Genomic DNA, 27,429 nt, shown 5'->3' with positions numbered 1-27,429 from the left:
AACAACCAACCATAGAATGCCGTCCCTCCATTCCTATTTAAAGGAAAGGAAAGCTCCTTTTAGTTAGAATTGGGTCATTCAATGTGAAACGTCCCAGGCACCAAAAGCGACCATGCCAAATCTTGTGAAAAGAAAAATTGGTCGTGTAGGTGATTGTGCAAAAGTTTTTTTGTAGGAGTATTTTTGTACAGAAAACTTTTTCCTGATGTAAGTGCTATTTGAATTTCCCCCGAAGAAGCAAAAGTTGGTCTAAGAAAAAAATTTTTACACTTCAACACTTAACAGCTGCAAATGGCTCGCAAGATCATGCATCTACCTAGCATGATTTTTCTGTACGTGTCATTTTGATAGAAATTTTGTAAACTGAGCAGTGATGGCAAACTATTCCTGTACACTTTATTACAATGTTATGAAAGCATGGCAAGCAGCAATGTCTCACTTGACAATGTTTGATTTACTGTTTCATTTCAACCTCAACTTCTTCCTCTTCATCTTTATAGTGATCTAAGAATTCGCTGCACGCAATTTGGAACTTCTCCACAGTTGGTGGACATTTCAGTTCAACCTTTGTAATGAATGTACCTGAAAAGAAAAAAAAGAGCTTAAAGAATACAAAATACCATATTTACTGGCAGAATGAATACAGTTTTTCACCAACTGATTCGTGAAAATTTGAGGGGTCCGTGGGGGGGAGGGGGGGGGGGGGGGGCAGTATACGGTGAGGCAATATATTCTGAAAACATCTGGAAGGGCAAAAGCAGGACAAGTTATCAGAAATCATCCAGTATGACCAACCTAAACAATAAAACAAAATGAACTTTTCAACATCCCTCCCATGCTAGAGAGCATAGTGAGCAAATTTTATCTTGAAGGGACAGAGTACTGAAATTTAGGTCTCAAATTTTTTTCGACGCAATGGAAAGATTGATGTCTAAAATGTTCGATTCCATTGCAGTTTTGTTAGAAATGCTATAGAACATTTTTCGATCAGTGCATGAGCCCGTTTTTATGTAGTCCGATGCTGAAAACATGAGCAGCGACCGCGATGACGATTGGTGGTCGACAAAAAAGGCGTACGAAAAACAAATATAAATTTCACTCGCCAGACAGTAATTAGACATTTTTTTGCTTAGAGCAACGTCGCTTTCACTTTCACACTCAAGGCTGTTACGGCACAATAACTCACACCTCGACGACGAAAGTTTTAGTGGGCACTGTTATCGCTTCATGCACGGAATTCCAAACACTGTGGCGCCATCTATTGGCAAAAACTGAAAGCATGCCTCTCGCAGTGTGAAAGGAGGGGTGGTTTTTATTTAAGGGCGCAGTGGAGAGAGTGCAAAATATAATGAATTATGACAAGCACTCCTAGAAGAAAAAAGAACAGTGTGCACTTAGGAAAATCGGCGATATTTTGCTAACGTGTAGTCACGTGGGGTACTACACTGAAAATAATAGGGTTTCTCCGCTAGACAGCACCTCGGTTTCGCTCTGGAACGTTAAACCTCACAAAACCGAAGCACCTCAGTTGTTTTTATGCGATTTTCAGTCGTAAATTAAAATTGTAAAACCTCTTTCAATTTGATATTGTAGTGCTCGATCTGTACTATATCAGGCAAGGTCTTATTCATTACCACCATAACCTTATCATATGTTTTGGTCAATGTTCTGTCTCTTTAAGCACAGCAGCCCACACTATCCGAAGAGAAAGCAACCAAAGTTCACTCTAGCACAACTGTCAGCATTCAGCTTTCTACCATTCACCATTCTCGAGGATGAGTAATAGCCGGGCTTTTTCCAGTTTTAGTTCGAAAAACAGCTGTTTCTGTGAATGATACCTGAAACCTTTGCTTGAATTACAAATGCCACATTTTATTTTTAGTAGTCTCTCTTGATGGACTACAGTGGAACCTCGTTAACACATCCCCGAGTTCATACAATATCTCGCTTCATACGTTTAAAACTCACGGGCAGTAAAAGATCTCCCATAGAGTTGCACAGGATGTCTAGCAACCGGGAAAATCGGGAATTGTCGAGGAAATTTTATGCACCAGGAAAAATCAGTGAAATGTTGGGGAAACCATCAAACATTTCACCAAGTTAGGGAAAATGGAACAATATATTCTGCAGTGCATTTTCATCTCAAGCTGGCGCACAGCAAGTATGTTAGTCATGCCGATTTTTATCATTTTTTTGTGGTCTCTTCAGCGCGTGGCGGCCGCGCCGCAAGGCGAGGCGCATCCCAGCGCATAGCTGAGCTGCCACAATAAAAGAACCAATACGCACGTCAGGTGGTATATTGAAATAAAATATGCGGAAGCGCTGCATGAGAGTAGTGCGCGGCAAAAAGCAGGAATAACTGCGCCGTCAGCGGCTGTGCTGCCAAACACGGGCGCAGCCATATTGGATTGACTGACTCTGCTGTTTGCGGGGTGGGCGGTCATGTGCTCTGAGGCTGGCATCAGTGCGCTTTCTATTTTCATTAAAATGTAGACATTTTTAACGGCCATGAACCCTAATGACAGCTTTGACAATTGTAGCTTGCAGAATATGATTAATAAATAGCCTTTTATTATGAATTATTTGTCTATCCTCATTATCATCAGTGGCTACATTTTAGAGCCTCTTCACTCGTCAGCGAATTTGAGTTGAAATAATCAGAGAAAACCTGGAAGTCGGGGATTTTGAAAATTGGGGCTTGCTAGACACCATAACCGGCGGGATGGTCAGCAGCACCGGTGGGTAAGGATTGGCAGCGAAGCTGCCTTCTCTTCTCTTTCATACAACCTCCAAAGCTTGCAACTAAATACTCGTTAATTCGACCTCTGTTAATTCGGAAATGTGGATAAATATTTGTTGGTACGGTTCCAGCCAACGGCCATGAAAGACTATGTTGGATGGGCGATATGAGTTTTTAAATAAAAAAGCCAAATCATTACACAGGAAAACTTTTCTTTTGCGACATTCGGCCATCCTTCCACCTACCAGTCAACGAAAGCACGTGGCTAGTCGCGATCATGACGCCGGCTTTTAGCACTTTTCGCTTCAAAAGGTGTTTGCGCTGTCACACGCGTTTGCGCTATCACACGCAGCAGTGGACAGCGCCCATCCCAAAAACAGCATGATAAAGTGAAAACGAGGCCTGTACAACCGGACAAGTGCAGGAACTCTGTCAAGTTGCCATCTTGGTGCACTGCTAAGAAATGCGCGGAGGAATGCAACAGTGACGGCTTGGAACAGAGGGATGCACTAACGAAAGCATTTTTTCTTTCAAATTCTCGGTGGCAAAAGTTGTGTGTGTGTGTGGGGGGGGGGGGGGGGATTCATTATGCGAGGGTCGTTACGAGAGTAAATACGATAATTTACTGTAACGCAAATGGTTTTTATCAGTTTCTTTGAGGCCATCCAATGATTCAAACTTTTCCCGGTCCCGTAAAGTCCTAATTAATAAGCTTTTACTGTATTAGCCTGCAAACGAGTGGGCCGGGTCTGAGGGAAGCAGCATGAGCTTGTCACTCCTGGCTCGTCATTCCTTCTATAAACCAGATCTGTTGCTAAATCTCTTCTATGTTTAGGACAACGCAAATATGAACTGAATTCTGCGAGCTAGAAAGAAGCTGTGCATTCTTCATGTCTATAAATGCTAATTACATTTTTATGCAGTGAAAGTCTCAATACTAAATGCTTTTTTACCTCATTCAGCAGTTAATTTTTTTAATATTAGGCAGTTCACATCATATGTTTTCCCGGAAAATAAGTTCTTTCCAGCATTTTTTTAAAATCGCATATCAAAGAGGTTTTACTGTGATCGAAAATACCCCTTTTATTAAACGAAAACTTTTGCTGCAGTTGTCCTTTAGCTGCATGCATATACCAGTGCAGTCCGCACATAACGATACTAGATATAACTATATATCGCTTATAACGATCGATTATCGGCGGTATATTGGATATCATAGCTTTATCACCACCATCGACATCGCCGATTGTGCATCCGTGGAAGATGGCGCTGACCACAACGATGGCGCTGTAGTTCTCAAGATGAAACAGTACGGTTTCAAAGTTGGAAGCCTCGGTAAAAAAAATATGGACATTTACACCCTACGATTTTAACGATCATCGAGGCTGGGGATGTCCTGCAGTTCATCCAGTCACTAATCAGTTTCGTGCACACAAAAAGTACTGTCGCCACTGTATGCGCTACTGGAAGCGATGCTCATAGCGATTGTCAAGTGAGTGCGAATTTCCTACTTAAGTACACTTAAGTTGTTTTACGGCACTCAGAAGAGTGGAGAGTTGGGCTTGTTAGTTTACGATCGAAATCGCTTACGAAGAAATTGCTTTTGTTGGGCATTAGTCCTGATACTCGCCAGCCGCCTCTCCGATGTGCCTTTACCCTTGTGTTGTTCTTGTTTGTTTTCATCAAATCATACCCTTGTTTGTCATTTTATCTCCCCTTTTCTTGCTTCGAAATGAGCACGTCCATTCACTTTGCCACTTACATTTCATTTCATCCTTCGCATGCACCTGTAGCAAGTAGAAATTTTTCACCCAGCCACTTTTGTTACCCTCATTCATCTTTTTGCAGGTTCATCTCTAGTTAAGTTTCATTTGCCATGAGCTTAGCATGTGCCTTTTTCTTTGCCATCTTTTTGTGCAGCAAGCTGATTTTGTTTGTCTTGACTGCAGGCTGTTATATATATATATATATTCTGTATTTTTGAAATAAACATAGTTGCTTCTCAGCGCCTGTATTGTGTTCTCGCTCTGTCCTGTGTTAGCGCTGTTCCCAACACAATTGTTTTACGGCTTTGCTGTATCCTGCAATAAAGTGTTAAGTACTCTTTACGATGATTAGCGTTGTTCAACCCGATTTATTCGTTGTTGGTAAGTAGGCAAGCCTATATGCATGGATAAATACACGAATGCATGCTTTTCATTTTTATTTTTTACCGGTCCAGATATAATGATAACCGGTTATAACGATAAAATTTACCGGGCTTCTCAATATCTTTATAAGTGGACTGCACTGTAGAGGTTATGAGGCAACAATGATAGGGAGTAAGACATCATGTGTGACGGGAAAACCATACTTCCCTTCCACTCAACAATTGGCACAAAGTGTTGCGATAACCATATGCAGCATGTAGGATTGTATTAGCTGAAGTAAATAATAGCAAACCTATTTTAACTTGTACATGGCTACAAAATTGCTAAAAATTACTGAAATTTTGCAGACTTGCTAATTTCTAAAGCATAAATAACCACTTACTTGCTGAATTTGCTCTCCGAAGGTGTGAAAATATGCTTATTAGCCTACAGCGTATGAAGGTAAGTACCCACAGATAAGCGATAGGCCTACTGTCTCATTTTAAATAAATAAATCCAAAAAAGTAGAAAAAAAGGAACACAACAAAAATTTTCAGAGCAAGTTTATGAGGAGCATGAATGTCTGAAGCATCAATATAAGAAGTTCTAGCTGGAGAACTTACGTTCCACAAAGAAATATGATTTCACGTGATACAGTAAAACCTCGTTGATATGTTTCCGGTTCATACGCTCAAAATCGCGGGCAGTAAAAAAATCTCTCATAAAGTTATACTATTTTTCTCCCGCATAATACGTTCCCAAATAACACAATTTGCCGGTTACTCTGTTCGAACTTCTAACAAATTGCAGTTGTATAATACACCTTGCAATCAACCGAACATGCGGTAACGAGCGGTCGCGACATGAAAAACCGCCACATTTGCTTTCCTGCAATGTCAGTGTGCAAAGAGGCAAAACATCAAAAAAAGCCAACGAGCCAACACACAAGGCACCCGTTCCCACGGAAACATTACCTCACGAGAAGAAACGCATTGGCTTCTTTGCAATGCCTCGGGGGTGTAAGGGTGAACCATTAGATACTATTCGCTTGTTGCAGTTAGGAATAAGGGTTGATGGAGAATACATCAGTAATCTGCGATTTTCTGATGACATTGCCTTGCTAAGTAAAGTAGCTCAGGGGATGAATTGTAAAAAATGGTTGATGACCTAGACAGGAAAAGCAGAAAGGTAGGCTTAAAAATTAATGCAGAAGACTAAGTTAATGTTCAACAGCCTTGGGAAGGAACAGCAGTTTACGTTAGTTAGCGAAGCATTGGAAGTAGTAGGCTAATATGTCTACTTAGGACAGGTAGTCACAGCAGATCCGAACCATGAAAGGGAAGTAACTAGGAGAATAAGACTGGGATGGAGCGCATTTGGCAAGTACTCGCAGGTTATGACTAGCGGCTTACCGGTATCACTCATGAGGGAAGTAAACAACAGTAGCATCATGCATGTGCTCACCTATTAGGCTGAAACGTGGAGGCTAACGAAAAGAGTTCTACTTAAGTAGAGGACAACGCAGAGGGCTATGGAACGAAAAATGGTAGGAGTAACGTTTAAGAGATAGGAAGCGTGCAGAGTGAGTCAGAGAAATAATTCGAGTTGATGACATTTTACTCGAAATCAAGAGAAAGAAATGGGCATGGGCGGGGCATGTAGTGCAAAGGGAGGACAACTGATGGTCGCTTAGGGTAACAAATTGGATTCCAAGGGAAGGAAAGTGTAGTAGGAGGAGGCAAAAAAATTAGGTGGGCGGATGAGGTCAAGAAGTTCGCAGGGGTCACGTGGATACAGCTAGCACAGGACCGGGTTAATTGGAGGAATATGGCAGAGGCGAACCGGATTTGTTACTATATATCTTACACGCTTAAAACAATGCAAATATGGACCAATTCTGCGAGACCTAAAAAGAGGAGCTGCTCATACTGGATATCTATATGCTAATCTACACTTTATGCAGTGATAGTCTCAATTCTAAATACCTTTGTACCTAATTCAGCAATTAATATTTCCAAAAATCAGGCAGTTTGGATCGTACGTTTTCTGAGATGTTTTTTCCCCGCAATTTTTAAAAAACGCATCAATGAGGTTTTACTGTGTATAATATTTCGCAAAATACAGCGAGACAAGTTGACATAGTTTTTGTGTAAAACAAACAGGCAAAATACAAATACATTACCTGGACTGGTTCCTTTTGGCTTGAATAAATCAATATTAATCAGGAGAGTTTTTATATTGTCTGTCAGGTGCTCAGTTGGCATGCTCAGCTGTCAAAAAAAAAAAAAAAAAAAGAAAAATTCCAGGTAAGATTGAGGTGATTCGTGCTACAGCTAGACATGTTAACATAAAACAAATGATGAATGTGCAGAAATTTTTACATACTTCAAAGTTGGCACTTCACAGTCAAGCTGTACAGGCGCCCAAATTTTCAACTAGCATGCACTGAACGCTCCGCAGGAGTGGTGCAGTGGTAAGACACCCGACTACTGTGCCGTAGCACCGGGGTTAGATCCTGACCGCGGCGGCTGCATTTCGATGTAAGCGAAACGAAGAGGCGTCCGTGTGCTGTTCGATATCAGCGCACATTAAAGATCCCCAGGTGGTCAAAATTAATCCGTAGCCCTCCACTACGGCTCCGCTTTCTCTCTTTCCACTTTCACTGCCACCTTCCTCCCTTCCCTTACGGCACGGTTCAGGTTTCTACCGAAAAGTGCGACAGATGCATGAGCCTTTCATCTAAACCAATTAGGCAATTTATCGCCACGGCCACCGGAAGGTACACCCCCGTTACGGTTACAATGAACAGAGGTCGTCGGTACGACTATGTCACACAGCTTAAAGCTCGACTAGATTAGCAATTTTGTGTGAATTAGCCCGACGAACCGTTCAAGTGTCCACAGAGACAAGTGTGACAGATACTGCGCCTTTCCCTTCCTCTGAACCAATTGTTGTTATGCACTGCACGACAGCTGCCTTTTCTGTGCCCTCTGCGATCAAGGATGCGAAAAGGTCAAAATTAGAGAAGGGCATGGAAAGCCTCAACTTAAACTTGACCTTTTTGCAGGTGAACTCCTTTGTAACGCACAGGAGCACAGAAAAGGCAGTCGTCACGCATGCTAGCTAATTATTTATGAGGCTGAACATAGGTTCTTGGCTTTATCTCAAGCTATCTTCAGTGAGATCATGCAAAGTTACCACCTAACAGAGGCTTATCAGAACAAGAATCTGAACCCTTTATAATTTGATCATGCCTAATTATTTGATTTCACAGCAATGCCATGTGCGCTACAAAGCCAATGTATAATGACAAATTTGGCAAGCATTGTGGCCAATTACTAAATCGGACTACATCTGCACTCTCTGCAACATTGCCATTGCCACACATCTCTTGTTTTTCGAATGACGAAAAGATGTGAAAACTGCATTTGCAAACAATGTGAAGTAGAAAATGGCAGCAAGGAAGTGCTGACAACAAGGTCCACAGCGTGCATATCACTAACTTTAAGACAATCCAAAGGATGTCCAAAAAGTGAACAGGACAGAGGCTTCGTGTAGAGCAGAAGCGCAAGAAATAAGGACACAAAGAACACACTGAAAAACAGGACTAGCGCGTTTCTTGTGTCTTTGTTTCTTGCCCTTCTGCTCTACATGATGCATCATTGACTCGCCCACACGAAGGTATTAAAGGACAGAGGCTGGTCTCTTCTCTTTTCTCGTGTTCAACATTTCTGCTTCTAAGACAAACCAGTACCCACTTGCCCAATAGCCAATCTTACAAAGTCTTAAGCATAACATTTTTGACATTGTGCTGTTTCTAAACAGCACGAAGTTGTTGCTTTTAGCCGTTATCGGTAAAGGGTGAGCTGCACAAAAAAGCAACGCAATGCGGTGGCATGGCGCTGGTGGGTGTCATTCTCTCAGTTGCTCACTAAGCAACTGTGCTGTGAACCCTCTGCGCGCGGGGGCTGACATGAAGAGCGCCTGTGAAAGTGGCAGATATTGTTTTTTTTTGTTTTTTTGTGAGTCGTCCATTTTTATTGTTATGCTGCACGCGCGGCATAGCGTAAGATATGGTGACTGCGGACGTTAAGAAGTGGCAGTCTTTTTTTTTTTTTTTTTTTTTCGGGAGTCGTTTATCCTTGCATATATGAATCAACGAAAGCACGTGGTCAGCTGTGATCATGACACCGGCTTTTAGCACTTTTCGCTTATAACAGCATTTGCAGCAATCACACTTTCCAATGATTTTGTGGCAGTGAACTATGCCCGCCCCAAGCAAGCGCGGCGTGATAAATCGAACCAGGCTTGTGTAATCAAGCCATTACGGGCACTCTGCCAAGTTCGCTCTCCGCCACCGCAGGAGCTATCAAAGATAAACACCCCGTCACTTATCACTGCGCAGGATCTTGGCACGCGCCATCGACATGCAAGCGTTTTGAGGAGCTGCCGCAATGGCTCGAGCGGCGAGAGTGACACAGTTCCAAAAAGTTGGAAATTTTTTGCTCTGTCGCTGCCGCTCGGCGCTGAGATCGCTCAATCGCTTGCATGTGAGCGAGTTGGCCTTAACGCTTTTCTTTTTTCTTTTCTTTTTAATTCTCAGGTGCGAAAGTGGAGGGTGGGTTCATTATGTGAGTGGGTTGATTACGCGACAAATACGGTATCGTTTTTTTCGCATCGTAAGTGCCATCACAAGCCGATTTCTGTGTATCGAATTATCAATATATCGAACTATTTCGCGATCCCCTTCGAGTTTGATATATCCGGGTTCGACTGCATATGTATCACTGTTCCAAGATTGCTTTTCAACTCTTATTGCGGCTAAGTCTAATTAGTATACTAAGCCCCTTGCCATGCTAAATACCATAGGAGAGGCTGCACTGGAAGTTTGGAGACTTTGCCTTACTTTCATCACCATTTTCGCCCTTTTGTTCCCGGCCTTCCACACGATTGCCAATGTGCAACTCCCACAGTCAATATGTTTGCATCTATATCTGGCCTTTTCCCATCCCATGTGCTCATCACAAGGACTCAAAATAAAAAAGTGAAGATGGCAATAAAGTTAAGAAAGGCACAATTGCTAAACAGCCAAGTAGACACTTTGTTGACCTACACTTTTGTAGTTGGGCTCTGCAGTGTTGAGGTGAAAACCAACCTCAGAACTGTGATATATATTAATTGAATTCTGTGAAGGCTAGTGTATGATGAAATGCAAAATGCATTACTCGGCGTATTTCAACAGAGAAATGTGCACTTTGCTGTGAGTATGCAGTCCTACTCACAGCCCCCGTACAGTTGTACGCCGTCTGCGTACTTCGCCACTGCCTGTTCGCAAATTCGGGACAAAAGAATATGGTACAGAGAAGTGCCTCGAACTGTGCTCACTCTTCAGTTTTGTATGGCAGGAGGTGTTTGACCAAAATAAAACCTTGTGATCCCTTGTGCACAATGTGCTCGCAGCAACGGCCATCGAATGCTGAGCTCATGAAATAAAGAGGTCATTCTGTCATCCGTTTACAGGATGCACGCCAAGCTTTAGAGTCGATCACAAAGTGCATTAGAAGGCTTTGGTACCAGTTAAGGGTTAATAAGAAAATCCAAATGTTATGAAATGAACTCTCTCTCTTCTTCAGCAGCGACTAAATGTTCGGTCAACATGCAACAGGGAGCTAACCTCACTTTCTCTCTGTTGCCATGTGGTGAAGGCTATTCACATAGGTGGAGGGTAGATATCCTGGGTACCTCCATACATATGCTTTAATATGCTTGATAAGCTATAAGTGGAGGTGACACTTCTTACAACGGATTATTCTTTACACCCACCATGCTCGTTCTTTCGAAACGTTCGGTGTTTGGTAAAAAAACTGATTTAATGTTCACCTTCAGATTGTCATTTTTGTCTTGTTTGAGCTCTCACTCAAGTTCTTTGTCTCGCCAATTTGTGAGGCAGGGCATATTATCATGTTTCTCTGGAGAGGGCCTTTGAGCTGCAGTAGGAAGCAGTCGAACATTGACACAAGTTTGTGGACAATGCGGATGCTTTTGCAGCATGTGTGACACTTCTCTGATGACCGTAATTAGGGTTGGATCCCTACACTTTGCCTACATGGATAGCCTTCATTAAATGGCCAGAGGCGGAAGCAAGGCCTGTTCCCTACTGCTTGCGTGTCCCTTTAGTCACCTCTGAAGAAGGGGCCGTTTGTTCTGGAATATCAGGATTTACTTAAATCTTCCAACCCTTGGTTGGTGCCAGTAGCAGGATAACACGTCAAGATGTTCGTGTTTAGCATCAGAAAGTTTGCTCAACCCGATCAACCCACTCCTCCAGGTTAAGTGACATATGCTTTGGCTAAGTGTAGTTCTTTCACGCATTTTACATGAGTCCGATAAAACAGCTGGCACAGAACTTCATGCACATCACATGAAACCACCACAATCTTCCTCAGTCTCCGGCATCTAGATCATATAACAAAAGCAGCCAAAATCAAACACAACCACAGTGTTGGTTCGCAGCCAAACCTGCTCCTTGTGGTCACCAGCAGCACATGTTAGCTCAAAGCACAGCCTCCTCTATTTTAGAGTGACAGCTGTTAGTGCTTTAACTCCGAAGACGATGGCCACACAGGCTGGCACTGCAGTTCACATTGAGGGTGAGAGGCAGCGAGGGTGAAAAGGAGCATTGAGGAGTGATGGCTATGAAACCCAGCTCAGTATTTGTGGATATGCAACCTGTGAGGCACTTGCTTGAGTGTGTGATTTAGAGGCCAGCGCTACTTACCTGTCCCACAGGGACTTCCACAAAGCCATAATCCAGCTCCTGCTGGTCACTCTTAGAAGAAAAGTCAATCCCTTTGAAATAGCCTCGCACCAAGCTTGGCAGGTCATTGGTCACCCTACCTTCAAAAGAAAGAGGGATAAGGCCAATAAACTTTATTAAATGCCATTCCATAATCAAGCTATTCACAACCAACTTGCCCGAGAAGAATCATCTTGAATTTCAAATAAAGCTGAGGTTACAATCATTGCAGGCAAGCTACAAGTACAACAGAAAGTTTGCTCTGACAAATCAGCCTTCACAATTGGGGAAAGCTGGCTTAAAAACAAAATTACATAAATTATTAAATTTCAATTGTGGAATGTAAGGAGGACCTTCCAGGTTCTTAAGGGACAAAAATTAGCTATATAATTAGAATAGAAATGGATCTGAATTGCAGTTATACACCCGTTGCACTACTTCATTATACAGTAAAACCTCGTTTATTCAGATCTCATTAACTTGGAAATTCGGTTAACTCGGACTCGCTGCGTGGTCCCGGCAAGACTCTGTATAGTTCAATGGCGGCAGACGCTCATTATCTCGGAGGCATTTACCCGCCCATCGGTTAACTCGGAGAACTTTGAAGATGAGGGCTACCGACTTTCCTGCGTTGCCGTGTGATACAGCATGGATGCGCATGCACAGCGGGCGCGCAACGGGAAATCTACGCGAGGCGAGCCAGTCTGCGCAGCACGGTGGGCGGAGGGAAAAAAAAAAAAAAAAGCCTGAAGGGCCCGAGATGTGGTGATGATGATAGCGGATCATGCAAGCAGTTGGTAGGCGGCGCTGTAACCACACACTTCAAAGGGAGAGGCCATATAATCATCCTCAGGGCGGTGCGACTGTATTTTGCTGTCAAATTACTGCCACTGCTGTCCCGTGGCTGTGATGGTTGCACTGACTGCACGCGTGATTCCTTTGTCCCGATTGTTTGTGATGCGACAGTGACAGCACGGGAATCATGAAAGTTAGCGCCTGTTGCTCTGTTAGACTGTGTTTAGGGCCTGATGCCGCTGCCGTTCCGCTCCACAACGATGGCGACCGCCACTCCAGTGAAGCAATGACGATGTTGCCGTCGCTGGCATTCTGACCGATGAAGACATATTATCGGAAGTTCTCGGAGACGGAAATTGTTCCGGTGATGAAAGTCATGAGCAGCCGCTGCCGCGATGTGGCACTGTGCAAGAGGTCATCGGGGCTCTCTCTGTACTGGGGGAATTTTGCGTCGGATCATGCGACAAAGAAAAAATTGTTGTCGCGCAAATTTTGATGAAGAAACGAACAAAAATAACGCAGTTTTTCATAAAATAAAGGTACGTGTATGCCCTGTAAAGTTTTTTTTTTTTTTTTTTTTCGTGGTAAATTCGATAATCCAAAATTCGGTTAACTCAGACACTTTCGCCAGTCCCTTGCGATCCGGATTAACGAGGTCTGACTGTATTCTTCTGTAAATCATGTTCAAAAAGTTTCAAAGGATGCTTTTGCAAGAGCCAACAACATATGGTTGTTGAAAAACACTAGCACCCAGCTTGGGCAATCACAATACCAAAACATATGAATTTTCATGGTTGCTGAAATATCATTTTGAGTATACATAAAGCACGTTAAGAATTCAACAAATACAGTCATCCCGGATACAGTGAATTATTGCTTATGCTGAACTTTTAGAATATCCACTTGAAAATCCCACGCAAAAGTACAGTGTTGCTCGCATTTATTGAACTGCTGTTCAGTGAAAGGTTTGATATATCAAACTGCATGCTGTGCCCCTGCAAAGGGCGTTCACACTAATGGCGCTTCTGTAATCACTTTTCACGCATAGAACTAGGTTGGCTGCGCAGTCTTGGTCATTGATTGGCAGCACTAACACTGTAAAACAGCATGACATAGTGAACATTGAGTCTCATTGAAAGTAACCTTCGGTCCGGTGTGCCTGCTTTCAACGAGAGACTGCTGTTATGTGGTGAAGCCAACCAAGCAGACCAAGACCAAACGCTTGCAGTAGCTCCCGCAAGGCCTGTTTCCCTGCTGAATGCAACGCAGAAGTAAGCTGTACCCTAATTCAGACATTGCATTTACAGTACACAAGAGGAAGAATCAAGTCTTTTTATGAAATGTGTCGGTAGCCGGTAGCGTGTTTGTTGGTTGCTGCTACAGTTTGTCAAAAATTTCAGCTTTCCAGTGCCTAGTACATCTTTTCCAATGAAACTTCTTCCAAACCTCGTCAATACGAAAATACTTCCATGTTTCATAACCCAGGTCTCCATCTAGTGGCATACCACTCGCCTTGAGTGAAAAGTGCTGCCGTTGATATTTTGCATGCATGCAATGGCCCTGGTCACTTTTCAGCAGCGTTTAGGCCAGAGATTATCAATGCTAAGCAGCAATTACATTTTTTAAAATTAGAACTTAAATACATTGCTGATCGCATTGGTGTATTGTTGACCTAGTGACAGCTTGGTCTGCCACAGGCACAGCCTGCCAAAGGGTTGGCTGATTGTAGCCATTTAGTGGCATCAAGACTTGGAAGGCTAGCTTCAGCCACTTGATGGAAGGTTATGCGATGCACTCTTTCCCCAAAAACCCAGCACCTGTTATAGATGCCTTTGACTATTCCTTTGCTCGCACCAAGTGGCGAGGCTAAAAGATGTGCATGTCAGGGTAAGTTAAACAGTTAAAAGAAGTTACATTTGTGAATTACAAATTTGAGACCCCTGGCAAATATGGAAAAAGCACGTATGTAAATAACACTGTTGCATATATATACGATAATATATTATATATGATGTGCAACAACACAGGCACCAAAGAGTTAGCATAATGCAATAATCACAGTCAGCAGTTTGTAGCACAGCACTTTCAAAGCACTCACCATTAGCTGCAGATGGTAACTTTGTTTTCAGGAGACCTCTCAACTGAGGTAAATCTTGTATAATGTCCACATGAGCCAATATATAGTCAAAATGCTTTGTGTCTAGTTCCCCAGCAAGTATCTGCAAGCAAGGTGAAACAAATGCCAGCTCAGCGAGACATGCAAAGGTCAGGTCACAATTTATTCTTGTGCCCCTCCCCCCCTCTACACACACACACACACAAAATTATAATAAAGAATTTGCTTGTTGCATGTGTTTATTAAAGCAAACTTTTAGAAGTATGTTAACCCCTTCAATCCCAGAGTGCACAAATTTGTATTAAAGCTGTTGTGTCAGCTTTGTCTTTGCAGGAATATATATAATGCATGCACCATGAATGGCTGAAGCTTACATTTTGAACAAATAGCAACAAGCCACGTAAAACTCTAAAACATGCCCTCAAACACTATAAAAAATTAACGCAATCAAAAAACATTGACTAGTATTCCTTTGCTCGCACCAAGTGGCGAGGCTAAAAGATGTGCATGTTGTGTATACAGTATAACCTCATTGATACATACCCGTTTCATAAAATTTCCGGTTTCATACGCTCAAAATCGCGGGCAGTAGTAACACATTTTCAATAGAGAAACTATTTTCCTCACGGTTAATATGTTCCCTAATATCACAATTTCCTGGTTACTATGTTCGAAATTTCTGCAAACAGACCGATTTCAGTACGAGTTTTGCTATGCTGGCCACTGCCGGAGTGCATGCTGGTCATTGTAGTTACGCCGCTGCGGCTGTGCCGAGGTCGCTGCTGCCACCTTCTCTTTCTCTACGTGTTGGAAAGTGTTTCACGGCATTATTTGCTATTTCTTCACTGTGTGCAATGGGCAGTTTACTCTGCTGCACTTGGCGCAATAAGTCTGAAAAGCATCGGTCTCGTAGAATCCCCGCGTTAATGGTACCCAAGCCAGTAAAGCCGCAACACAGCATAGTTTATCTTTAAAAGCTTCCACAACACCTGAGAGTGACCTCACTACATGCATATTATTGAGACTGATGTAAGCAATGCATACAAAGGATATACAAGACGCACAGATGGGTAGAAGCGCGAGCATAAATGAAGGAACACAGGAGACACATTACCGCTATAGTGGTCCACAACTTTATCTGAACAGTTTTAAATAAATCTCCCACCTCAACTGGAGACTCGTCTATGGTTAAACCGTGCACAAAGCTTGCTCTTTTTCAACCCATTTGTTGCATAGTAAGTTTGACAACGGTGTTTACCTGGTTTGGTCACACACGATGAGAAAGCAGAACCATCTGCAACCGGACAGAGCGAGCAAAAGATGCCAACACGGACTTTCCGGCGAAGGGCAGTGGTGGCAGCATCTGGCTAGTCGCACGCATTACACATTCACCTTGGCGGCTTTCTGTCGTAGCGCTTTCCTCCAGCGATGCCAGATGACAGTACCAGCCACCACTGGCTTTTGTCGGAAAGACTGTGTTGCAGTCTTTCGCTTGCGTTGTCTCGTCGCAGACGGTCCTGGTTTCTCATAGTGAGTGACCAAACCCAGTAAACACGATTGTAAAACTTACTACGGAACAAAAGGGCCAACAACAGGCAAGTTTTGAGCGTGGTTTCACCACAAACAAGCATCCGGGTGAGGCGGTCGATTTCTTTCAAAGCGATTACGATAAATTTGCCCAACACTGATCGAACAGCCCTTTAAACAATACATTTTTGGTTCAATCCTGTACTCTAAAGACAAAAACACACATTTGAAATTTTCGCATAAATAGTAAGAATCCTTACGTGAACGCATTCTATATTGACAATGTTAGGACATTTGTCCTATTTGCGTTGAGACATCCATCATGTTTAAAAGTGCCCGCTCAATGCTCTTTTCGTTATGAAATAATGGTTATTTCTTCGTGTATTTACATCAGTGGCATCATGCCAAGGTCCCTCCGTTTCACAGGGCAATGTAAAACTTTCACAAAGTGGTATCGTGGTAAAACGTCTTGTTCGACGATGGCTGCACAGCGGCAGCTGTAATGCTTGGTTCCTGTCAGTGGTGGTGACTACAGCTAATATGGCAGTGGAGCATGGCTGGAATGCGCAGGTGGCTTGATGAAATCGGTCTATTGTGCTCATATAATACATTTTGCAATTAACCGAACATATGCTAACGAGCACTTGCGACATGAAAAACTCATCAGCAGCGCTCACCCTGCCACATTTGCTTTCCTGCAGTGCATACTTGCAATGGGGCGAAGCAATAACGAAAGCCAATGAGCCAACATACGAGGCACCCATTTCTGCGGAACCATGACTTCATCAGAAACGTGGTGGCTTCTTTACAGTGCCTTAGGGGCACAGGGTGAATCATTTGATAACTACAACTATTCACTTGCATACAAGCAGGCCAGGTCTAGGGGATGCGGCATCAGCAAAAACGCGATGATTGTAAGCTATCACAATGGCTTCTCCACATGTCCCTGGTGTAAAGGGACGAAGCATCCAGACACAACCAAGGAAGATTGCCTTCTATGAACTAGATTTGTTACTAAATCTCTTCCGTACTTAAACACAAACACGGACAGAATTCTGCGGGAGCTAAAAAAAAAGTTCTGCATACTGGATGTCTATCAATGTTAATTACACTTTTATGAAGTGAAAGTCTCAATTCTAAATGCCTTTTTACCTCATTTAGCAGTTAAATTGCTCATAATCAGAGAGTTCGGATCACGGGTTTTCCCCAGATCATAGTATGTTTCTCCCACATTGATATGCTTTTCTCCCTATGATATGCTTTAAAAAGCATATCCTCGAGGTTAGGTTTTACTGCAACTGCACAGGCAGGTTTAATTGTGTAGCGGGTGCCGAAATACATCATTAGTGAATGTGGCTTTGCACAAAGCTTCCTATGCACCTCACTTACCCTGTTCCAGTTAGTATTTTGCAGCAAAGAAAATTCCATAATTTCCATGCATTTAACAGTCTCAGGGAATGATAATTCCCCCATTTCAAACACTGGTATGGCACTGCCTTACACATGGATACCTCGTAACAACAAACTAATACAGTACAAACTACTGCTATTCTCCTTGTTTAGTTATTTACAAACTATTGCTATTTCACTGCAAAGGCTTCCAGAATACTCATTTGTAATGGCTGCAAGCTCTTGGCCTTTTATCATTCGTACACCTTTCGTGTAGTTTGACTGCTCAACCTGCATCTAAATTCAGCATTCTTTTTTTTTTTTTTGCCCACTTTTCTTTTCTGGTTAGAGTGCTTGACTACCTTACTGGCAAGTAATTTTTTCTGAGTTATTTTTTATTTTGTAAAATGAAAGGGTACCCTTTCAATATTGCACCATCAGAAAAAAAAAATATATAAAGGGAAAAATAAAATCAAGGAATCACTTTCATGCTACGTTCAGATAAAACTCAAGAGCGGACCGGCAAATTGCTTCCTAAGGCAGTCTTCCCACCATTAGTGCAGACTAGGAGTGAGCAAATATTCGAAATTTCGAATATGAATGTTTGTCATTTTATTTGTATTTATATTCAAGATTTCCAAATATTCGAAAAATTACCAAAAATACCAAAACATTTTCAAATTCACAGCAGTTTCCTCGCACTGAACGCTTCATCACAACGCTTGACCCCGTGGGCTGTGCAGTGAAGCATTCTAGATGGGGCTTTTCCTTTTGTGAAGGTGGTCTTCTCGACAGCATGTAAAAAGCAAAGCACTTGATAAAACCGAGAAAAAAATATCCTTCATCTCAAATGCAGACATTAGTCATACAAGTGTTCATTCATCAGATAATATTACTGTGATGCAAGAAGTTTTCGGTAGGTTTTTCAGGCCCATTCGATAATTAGAGCTTCCAGTTAGTTTAGACATTTTTTTCTGGTTCCTTGAAGGCCAAATTAACGAGAGTTTCTACATTCAGCAGCAGTATGACAGCTTCAGCTGGTTTCATGCAGGTACTTCCTGTACAAAAAACTGATATTCCGAATTCCGTATAAAATGTAAGCTCGATCTTTCAGAAAGAACACTTTTGTGCGATTCTAGTTAAATTTTATTTGCAAATACCACGCGACTTCTGAAATACGATGAACAATGTTTGCCATTTTTTAATTTTCTATTTTTTCACTGATTCGATATCTGATATTCGAAGGCATTTTCTCCCCATGTTCATATTCAGTTCGAATTCGAAAATTTCAATATTCGCACACTTCTAGTGCCAACTTATCATTCTAAAGTCTTGGTCAACCAATTTGCCTCTGCCAGCGTCGCCTCGCATAGATGTCATTGAACAGTAGGCAAATGCAACTGATTTGCATGACATTTTTGGGAGCAGACTCATCAATTTGTTTCTAAGTGTACATGGGTATATATTATTTTAAAGGGACACTGACGACAATTTTCATGTTAGCAGAGCCCGATAGCATGATACAGTGAAAGCTCGTTAATTCGAACCTCGATAATTCGAACTAGACTACTTGGTCCGGCCAAGCTCCATAGAAATCTGTGTATAAAAAAGCCCATTAATTCGAACGCGAGTCGGTTCCGCTACGGATAATTCGAACTACGCACCGCCGCGTCTGGGCTGCTTGGTGCACATCACGTGGCAAAAAAAAAAAGTAAAGAAACACTTCCGCGATCGGAAGGCATAGTTAAAGGCTGCGCACGCCCATAACGGGGACAGAAGATGGAACCAGGTAAAACCATGGAAAAGTGGATAAAACTTAAATGGCGCCATGACCGGCGGCGTTGGAGGGAGGAGACGGCGGCCGCGGCAAGGTCAGGCCGTGACGGCGGCGGCTGCTTTCTCTCTAGCGTGGTCCGCATGGAGCGTTTTTTGCACGCGAAAACGCGTCGCACGCCTGACGCCCGCGCCGGCGTCGACGATTTCACTCCCGCATGGTCAGCAGACGAGCGGCTTTTTTTTTTTTTTTTTTTTGCCGCCCAGTTGCGCGACGCACGCGCCCCCATCCGGCCGCGCGTCAAGGTCGCGCACATCTTGTTTTCCCTGTCGCCGCGAGCTTCAAGTTGTGGTTTCCTTTCTTTCTTCTGGGTCAGGTGTGTAAAGGAAAAAAAAATTGGAGGCTTATCAAGGTTAAGCCCAGTGGATGCGAAGCATGTTAAGCAGCTGCCTCACTCAGTGTGGATGGGGCTAAGTAACGGAGACGTGGTTTTAGGTTAATCGTCGTAGGCATCTTGACCGCATACACGCCCGGCGCAAAGACGCTGGCGCGGTTGCGGGCACAGAGACTGACGCGACGGCGGGCGCGCGCCGCTTCATCCCTGGCGTGACGTCACATATCACGTGATGCAGCAATGGTGGCGCCGCCGCCGCGTCGTGCGCGACGGCGCGAACCGAAGTGTGGAAGCCTACGCCGGGCGACGTCCGATGACGCGATATGAGGCCCCATCTGCAGCCGGTGTGACATCATCACGTGACGTCACATCATGTGATCTCACTTCAAGGTCAATGGTGGCCACCGCCGGGAGGCGACCGACGGCGCGATATGAGGCCCCATCTGCAGCCGGTGTGAAGTCATCACGTGACTTCATGTCACGTGACCCCACTTCAGGGTAAGTGGTGGTCACCGCCGGGCGTCGCGCGAAAGCCCGAAACCTACGTTAATATGCTTCGCATAAAACAGGCACAGGCATCACTTCCAACAGCTATGGATATAAATGCAGAAGCCATAGCACAAGGGAGGTACCAGAGGTCCGCTGGCAAGGCTAGCAGCTCATAAACAACCTCCGAGCTCAGCGTAAAACACTCGTGGCTCCAGCGGACGGCCCACCTTCACCGAACCCGAACCCTAACCTAAAGACCTAAAAAAAAAAAGGAAATGCACGATGCCCGATGCCCGGACCTTGCTGTCGTCGCCTCGTGTGCGGAGTGACTCCGAAAGACTACATTGCTGCTCGGCCGTTTCGGCCGAGAAACCCGAAACTTCTTCTTGGGGACTTTGGGATATTCGGGGGGGGGGGGGGGGAGATACCGGACACGGATTATGCCGGCCTAATGTCGCGGTGGCACTCTTGGACCCGAAACCCTCGGCGTCGTCTGACATCCACCTTGTCGGAGCGCCAAACCCCCGTTACAACACAGCAGATATGTGTTGTCACATTTCACCTCTACCAAAATGAGGCCACCGTGGCTGGGATTCAACCCAGCTAGCAGCTGAATCACAGCCCTCAAAACTGTTGTATCTGCCACGGTAATTAAACCCAGTAAAGTGGCAATAAGTGGCAACACACAATTTCATACGGTGACTGCAAGCTTTAAAACCAGACCTCAAGCCTTAGACTAGAGTTCTCAACTCTTGCTTACCCTTTTGATGAGAGGTGTACCACCTGCTATTTCAGCTCCTGCTTCAAGCGACTCTGTAGCCACATCTGTGTTCTGCAATAACAATCACAATGAAAATTAACAATGAAAAGATACAAAGGGCAAGGCAGCAAAGTTGGTAGGTACGAGGAATTTACCCAGCAACTTCCGTCTTGCCTTAATCCTTTCGTATTAAATTTGGTAGGCACGTGTCCCTCAGCCACATTTTCCCTTGCATACAACACTTAGGCGTGCATAATGTTTAGCAAACAGGATGTCACATACCTTACAAAGGGCAATAATCCTCTTTTCTCTTTTCGTAAGAGTGAATGGGTGATTGTAAATTACAGTCCCAGAAAAATCTTCTCGAAACTTGGTCTGCAAAGATGCCCACAAGGTTGGGGTCAGAAAATACACAAAACAGAACCCACCAAAAAAGGAAATTGCTATGGTCAGTCTATGATCAAAATCAGAGCTATGCCTGCTATGCAGAAAAGCACACATACTGAGGACAACAACTGACCCAAATTAATATCATAAAAAGAAAGTAAGCTGGTGGTTGAACTTGCGGAATTTTCATCAGTGGATAATTAGCAGTTGCAAATAAGTTATGTAATCTTGTACACACTTTTACGGGCAATGTTCACAGCACTATAAATGGTGTCCCGTGTTAGTGTGTTAGACTGCCAAGCCCGAGGATGCAGATTCGATCCTGACTTGCGCCTGCATTTCGATGAATGTAGAGCACAAGGTGTGTGCATACTGTGATGTCAGTGCACGTTACACATTCTAGGTATATGTAATCACTCTGGAGGCATCCACTATGGTGTCTTCATAGCTCATGTCCCTGTGGACTTACTTATCCTCTGCTTACTGCTTTAGCGTACAGATGGATCGCACTGATGTCATAGCAGCCACTATAAGACCAGTAGAAAAAGGCAAAAATTTGTTTAATCATGTGGAAAACCAGTTTCCTCCCCCTTCGCCGCGACCGACCACCACCACCCCATTGAGCTTCATGGCAGCGCCGGCTGGGAAAGGAGGTAAATACCTCCCCTTGGGGGAAGGAGAATCAACGATAGATGCGCCACCAAGACGCCTATGTGGATTCCCGCGAGATGAAGAGAGCTTCTGGATCCAGCCGGCAACGAGAGCGGTCGTCTCCCGCCGCCTCTCCCGGCAAATGCTGGGGGATGGCAGGCACGGAGTACGCTGCGCACACGGGAGGACCCGTCGTGCACGACCGCCCATCTTCTGGTTCCCAACGGCGAAGCGACCGGTAAATACCGCACACTCTCGCCGCCTTCCGCGGCACATGCCGTGGTATGGCTTTGTCCGAAGAATGCGGCGCGCACGGGAGATCCCGGCCGCCACGGAGAACAGCACGCCGGAAGCGAGTGAGTGCCTCAGCCAGGACGGTGGCCCTACTTTTCTTGTATATTGTTGTAACTTGTAAATATCCCCTCTTCTGTCTCTTTGGCTCTGGGAGCCAGGTGCCGCAATCGGCTGACTGGTATTGCAGCCGTGATTGCCGGAAAGCATCGGGGCGCTCCGACACCGCTGGACGCGGTGGGCGCCGTTCGCTCAGAAGTTGCCTTTGGATGGCAGCGAGCGAGTAGGGCCACCCTGGGCTCTTTAGCGGAGACGCACACCCTCGCGGCGTTGCTTTCTAGCTATTGTCCTTAGCGCTAGAGCGAGTAGGCTTAAGGCTCTTTTTGGGAGCTGCCTGTCGCACATCGGAGGACAGGCTAACCGTGGCATACAGCATGCGCAAATGCGTTTTGCTTGTTTTATATTGACCTCGCTGTAGCCGAACATCTCACTGAATTAGAGAAGGCTAACTTCGTTCAAATGAACTTGGTATTTTTGGGCTGAAAAGGAGACTTGGAAATTTTGTGAAACCAGATTATTATGCCGGCATACGAACTGCGGATGCCCGTGCTTCGTTCGGATTAACGGAACGCAGTGTGGTGCCGGATAAAATTGTTTGGCACTCGCATTGGCCCGCATTTTACCAAATGGTCATTTTGCTCAATTTATTCAACCTCTTTGGAGATCCGGAGGGTTGTGCAGATATCAAGTGAAGCCGCCTGGACCTGCTGCCATTGTTTACGTTCCTGCCTGCTGCCCTGCGGCCGTGAATCACCGAAGCTCGGAGTCTCACGGAACCAGTCCGGCTTGACGGGAGGGGAGGCCAACCCCCTGCCTGCCAACAAAGGTGCGTCAGCGGGAACAACACCCTACAGTCACGCTGGCTTCTGGGACCTGCCGCACACAGCGACGGTATCTTGCAGAAATGAATATAATTAGAAATAACTTAAACTAAACAAAAATTGCAGAACCACTGAAAACAGGCTATAAAGTAGCCAAGAGGACCTAAAAACCATTGAAAGTTCCACCTCCCACAATACATTTTTTTGCTAAATTTGCTTGCTAAATTTAGCAAGAACACCACTGCTGCATTGCAGCAAGGCTTGCTGCACTTCCCTTCTTTTAAAATACAGTCAGTTACACCTGCCAACTATCAGTTATCTTGCCTTCGCATTACATGCCCTGCCCATGCACATTTTTTTCTTAATTTCAATTAGGATATTACTAACTCGCATTCGTGCTCTGACCAACTCAGCACGCTTCCCGTCTTTTAATGTTATACCTATCATCTCCCTTTCCATAGCTCACAGTGTTGTCCTCAATTTAATTTGAACACTTGTTAGCCTCCATGTTTCTGCACCATAGGCGAGTACTGGTAAGATGCAGCTTTTACATACTTTCCACTTGAGGGATGCTGGTAACCTGCTAGTCAATACCTGGGAGCACCTGCCAAATGCGCTCCATCCCAATCTGATCCTAGCACTTTTGTGGCCCAGATCTGCAGTCATTACCCATTCTAAGTTCAAATTTTTTTTTTTTAAACTTCCCTTACCCCAATCCAGGTTTCAGCTAAAAGCAGTGAATAGCAGTGGAGAGATTGTCCATCCTTGCCTGACACTCTTTGACACTCTTTCTTACGGTTTGGTTTGGTTCGGTTTAGTTTACAGGGTTAACATCCTAAAGCGACTCAGGCTCTTTTACATGCACTGACATTGCACATCCCACAGGATCCTTGCTTTTTTTCTCCACCGAAAAGCGGCCACTGCAGCTGGGATTCGATACCGCATCCTTGGGTGCAGTAGTCGAGTGCCGTAACCCCTGCACCACCACAATGGGGGCCTTTCCTATGGAAATTTTATTTATGAAGTACTATGGTTGCAGTGCAGTTGCCATAGATTTCTCCCTGTAATTTGGCATATGGCACATCTACACCATAGTTCCGCAATGCCTGCATGACTGCAGAGGTTTCGAACAAGTCAAATGCTTTCTGATAACTTATGAGAGCTATGAATAGAGGTTGGTTATATTTCAAGCATTTTTCTATCACCTGGTTGATAGTGTGGATATGATCGATAGAATACCCTTTCTAAAAACCTGCTTGGTTCTCTGGCTGATTGAAATCTTAGGTTGCCTTGATTCTATTAGTGATTACATTAGTAAACACATTGTATGTAACATATTGTAAGCCGACTAGGTCTGTAATTTTGCAAGTCCTTAGCATCCTCTTTCTTATGGAAGATAATGTTAGCATTCTTCCAAGGTTCCGGTGCCATCACTCCACCACCCTTCAAAAAATCAAGAGTTGGTTGATCCTCAATAGCTGTATTCCCCATTTTCATTGCTTCTCTAAGGCTTTCTTTAGTTCATTGTTTGTTACTGGCTGAATGTTGATTGCACTGCTCTACTGCCACTCTCAATATCACCAATTACTCCTGCTATTGTTTAGATCAGTGTAGAACTCCTTAGCTACTTTGATTATACTATCTAGATTTTTTCTCATCAGCATGCTCAATCTTCTCCATATTATACAGTGTTCTGCAACTTTATCAGAACTGTTTTTAAAAATTCTCCCACTTCAACCGAAGGCCTGTTTGCAATGAAACTAAGCAGAAAGCTTGCGTGTCGTTGGCTTTTTTGCTGCGTAGTAAATCTGACAATGCCGCTTACCTGGTTTGGCCGCGCATGATGAGAAACCAGAACAGTCTGTGATGAGATTGAAGAAGCGAAAGACACCAGTGCAAATGTTCTGGCAAAGAGCAGTGGTGGCAGCATCCTAGCACCACCATCATGAAAACCTGCTGCGCACGCCTTTTTCAACAATGCCAGACGCTACCACAGCTGCCTTTTGTTGGAAATTTGGTGTTGCCGTTTTTTTTCCTCCCTTAATCTCGCTGCGGACTATCCTGGTTCACCAGGCGCAGCCAAACTAAAGAAGCACTGTTGTCAAAGATATTATGCAACAAAAGGGTCAACAACGCACTAACTCTGTGCGCAGTTTCACCGCAAGTGAGCCTCTGGTCAAGGCGGGAGTATTTTTCAAAATGATTCCGCTAAAGTTGCAAACACTGTTATGCTTGACACTAGACACAAATTGGTTAAGTTTGTTAGCTCTGCCAGTTCTCTCCTGTCAGTTGTAATGGTAGCTTTCACGCTTTGGAGGTTTTAATCAAATCTTTTGTCTCCTTACATAGTTTACTAGTAACTAGAATACCACCGCCTATACTGCGCACTCAGCAATGATATCTCTGAAATTACCGTAGATTACTTCTAAATTAAAGCTCTTATTTTTATGGAATGAGACCTTGAATTCCTCTACTTTTCCATCTTAGCAATAACTTGTTAACAGGCTTCTTCCTACAGCCATATACTTGCAATTAGCACCCCCTCCCCCCCCCCTTCCTGATTTCACAACAAAATGAGAAAAAAGTTTGCATGCGAATTTAAGGACCTCCCTTTTTTTTTCTGCTTGAACAGCACGTAGACAAATGTGGACCTGGAATCAGCAGGCTTCACGGGCATTGCGGGCCCGCGTTGCACTGTTTGTGTCAGCTGTTTGGCAACAGCAAAGTCGGAACGAGTTAGAAGAGGGCTGCTACAGCTTGAAGTTGAAGCAAACTAATTGCATTTGCCGAAGATGTTTGACAAGTTTGTCAGCCAAATAAAATGTTATTTCTCGTGTCCATCTCAAGACATCAGCGGGAAAACGTAAAAAAGAAAAGGGGCAAGGGGGGGGGGGGGGGGGGGGGTATTTTAGATTTTAGGATTAAGTAAATACAGTGTTTCTTTAATTCCCTCCTCAAGTCCTGACTAATTCAGGTCCTTACCATATTGCGGTCACCACATCACACCTTTCTGATGACCTCCACATCCTGGACAATGCCATGGTTAGCACACATGAAATTATTTTGCCTTTAGCCTCCCCATTTGGGCTCTTCCACGTCCTCTCCTGGTTCTTATGTTTTATCAGCAATTGATTATCAAGATTTGATAACTGGCGATAATTATAACAAGCCAGTCCTACACGTCTTAATGGCTATAAGTTAGCAATGTTTTTCTTAAGTGCAAGCTCAGCGAATCATAGCACGTCGCTAAGAACTTCTGCCGTGTATACAAGCGAGTAACGGAAAAAAATCTAAACCTCTGAATAAAGGCCAAAAGAATGAAAACCTAATCTCATCAACCTCAGCTCTCACAAAATATTTGATGCACCGGGGGATGCCCAAATGGCAAATACCTGGACGACAAAGGCAACGCACTAGTGCGCAAGAGCAATTGGCATCGCACCTTTTTCTTCGTGCTCAAATTGAGCTCGATGAATGTGTAAAGGAAGGCATCCGGGTCACCGAAAACGGTTGGATGGTGAGTTTCTCTGTGCATTGCTACTGCTTCTGCAGCGGGATACACAATTGGCATGTACTTGTCCGTGAAGTAAACGTCGTCGACAGGTGGATCCTTTTCACGATCTTCGTAAGTCTCTCTGCGCGGTCCTAAAAGAAGGTTTCTGCGCAACGAGGAAAAAAACAAAAATAAATAAACAGATGAAAGAAAGAAAAGCTCACAAACGCTCTTCACAAAGGACACAACAAAAAACTTGCAGTCGCATAGAGTGCTGATGCGGTGAAAGCAACAACCTGTATGGGAAAAGTAGCGAAAACTGGCCCGCTTACTTGGACTTCTTCATCCATGCAAGCTTGTCTTTTTCGGGAGGTTTCTCAAGCTTCCTCTGTCGGTTCCGCTTTTGTGCGGCTAATATTAATTTCTGGTGTTTTTGTGAGGCATATGACCGCACCTGCATCAATAAAATCAACAGTCACATAACTAGCGGCATGAACATATCATATATAGCCTTACTTGAAACTTTTCCACAGCAGCTAAGCATGGGGCCTGAGTACGAACAGCAGTCCTCACAGTGGGGCCTGCAACAGAAATCAGTGTATGTACTGTGCAAGTTCAGTTCAAGCCAGTGATCTAGCAGAAACGTGAACCGTTACTTACTTAACCACAAGCCAGCCCGAGAAGCGAGAAACGCGGCCATGCTTCTGAAGACAAATACAGCAGGACCGCGCTGACTACGCCGCCGCACATTACATTTCCATAGCTTCCTGTCAAATACAGTAGCAAAACTCGTTATGCATTTTCGTTCTGCGCACAA

General features: G+C 44.0%; 1 protein-coding gene across 1 annotated transcript; it reads right to left on the bottom strand.

Annotated features, from left to right (window-relative positions):
* Positions 1 to 379: 379 nt before the first annotated feature.
* Positions 380 to 27,378, bottom strand: mRpL1 (mitochondrial ribosomal protein L1). Its single transcript, XM_084589670.1, has 10 exons — positions 27,273 to 27,378; positions 27,129 to 27,193; positions 26,945 to 27,066; positions 26,562 to 26,778; positions 21,192 to 21,284; positions 20,910 to 20,981; positions 14,559 to 14,679; positions 11,648 to 11,766; positions 7,052 to 7,139; positions 380 to 582 (listed from the first exon to the last, which is right to left on the bottom strand). Exons 1-10 carry the CDS (start codon positions 27,310 to 27,312, stop codon positions 455 to 457), a joined length of 1,065 nt encoding a protein of 354 aa, XP_084445796.1. The 5' UTR covers positions 27,313 to 27,378; the 3' UTR covers positions 380 to 454.
* Positions 27,379 to 27,429: the final 51 nt, after the last annotated feature.

The sequence above is a fragment of the Amblyomma maculatum genome, chromosome 1 (genome assembly GCF_055883805.1).
Source record: "Amblyomma maculatum isolate TAMU_Amacu chromosome 1, ASM5588380v1, whole genome shotgun sequence".
Taxonomy (NCBI): domain Eukaryota; kingdom Metazoa; phylum Arthropoda; class Arachnida; order Ixodida; family Ixodidae; genus Amblyomma; species Amblyomma maculatum.
Note: the sequence above shows the minus strand (reverse complement) of the source record. Positions and strands in the feature narration are given on the sequence as shown.

Bases quoted from the DNA above. Each gene is read 5' to 3' on its own strand.
- mRpL1 (XM_084589670.1), bottom strand. From the start codon at position 27,312: ATGGCCGCGTTTCTCGCTTCTCGGGCTGGCTTGTGGTTAA. The intron at 21,285-26,561 runs GTGCGATGCCAA...GCATCTTTGCAG, and splicing joins ATTTGAGCACGAAGAAAAAG to ACCAAGTTTCGAGAAGATTT. The intron at 20,982-21,191 runs GTATGTGACATC...TTGTTATTGCAG, and splicing joins GGATTATTGCCCTTTGTAAG to AACACAGATGTGGCTACAGA.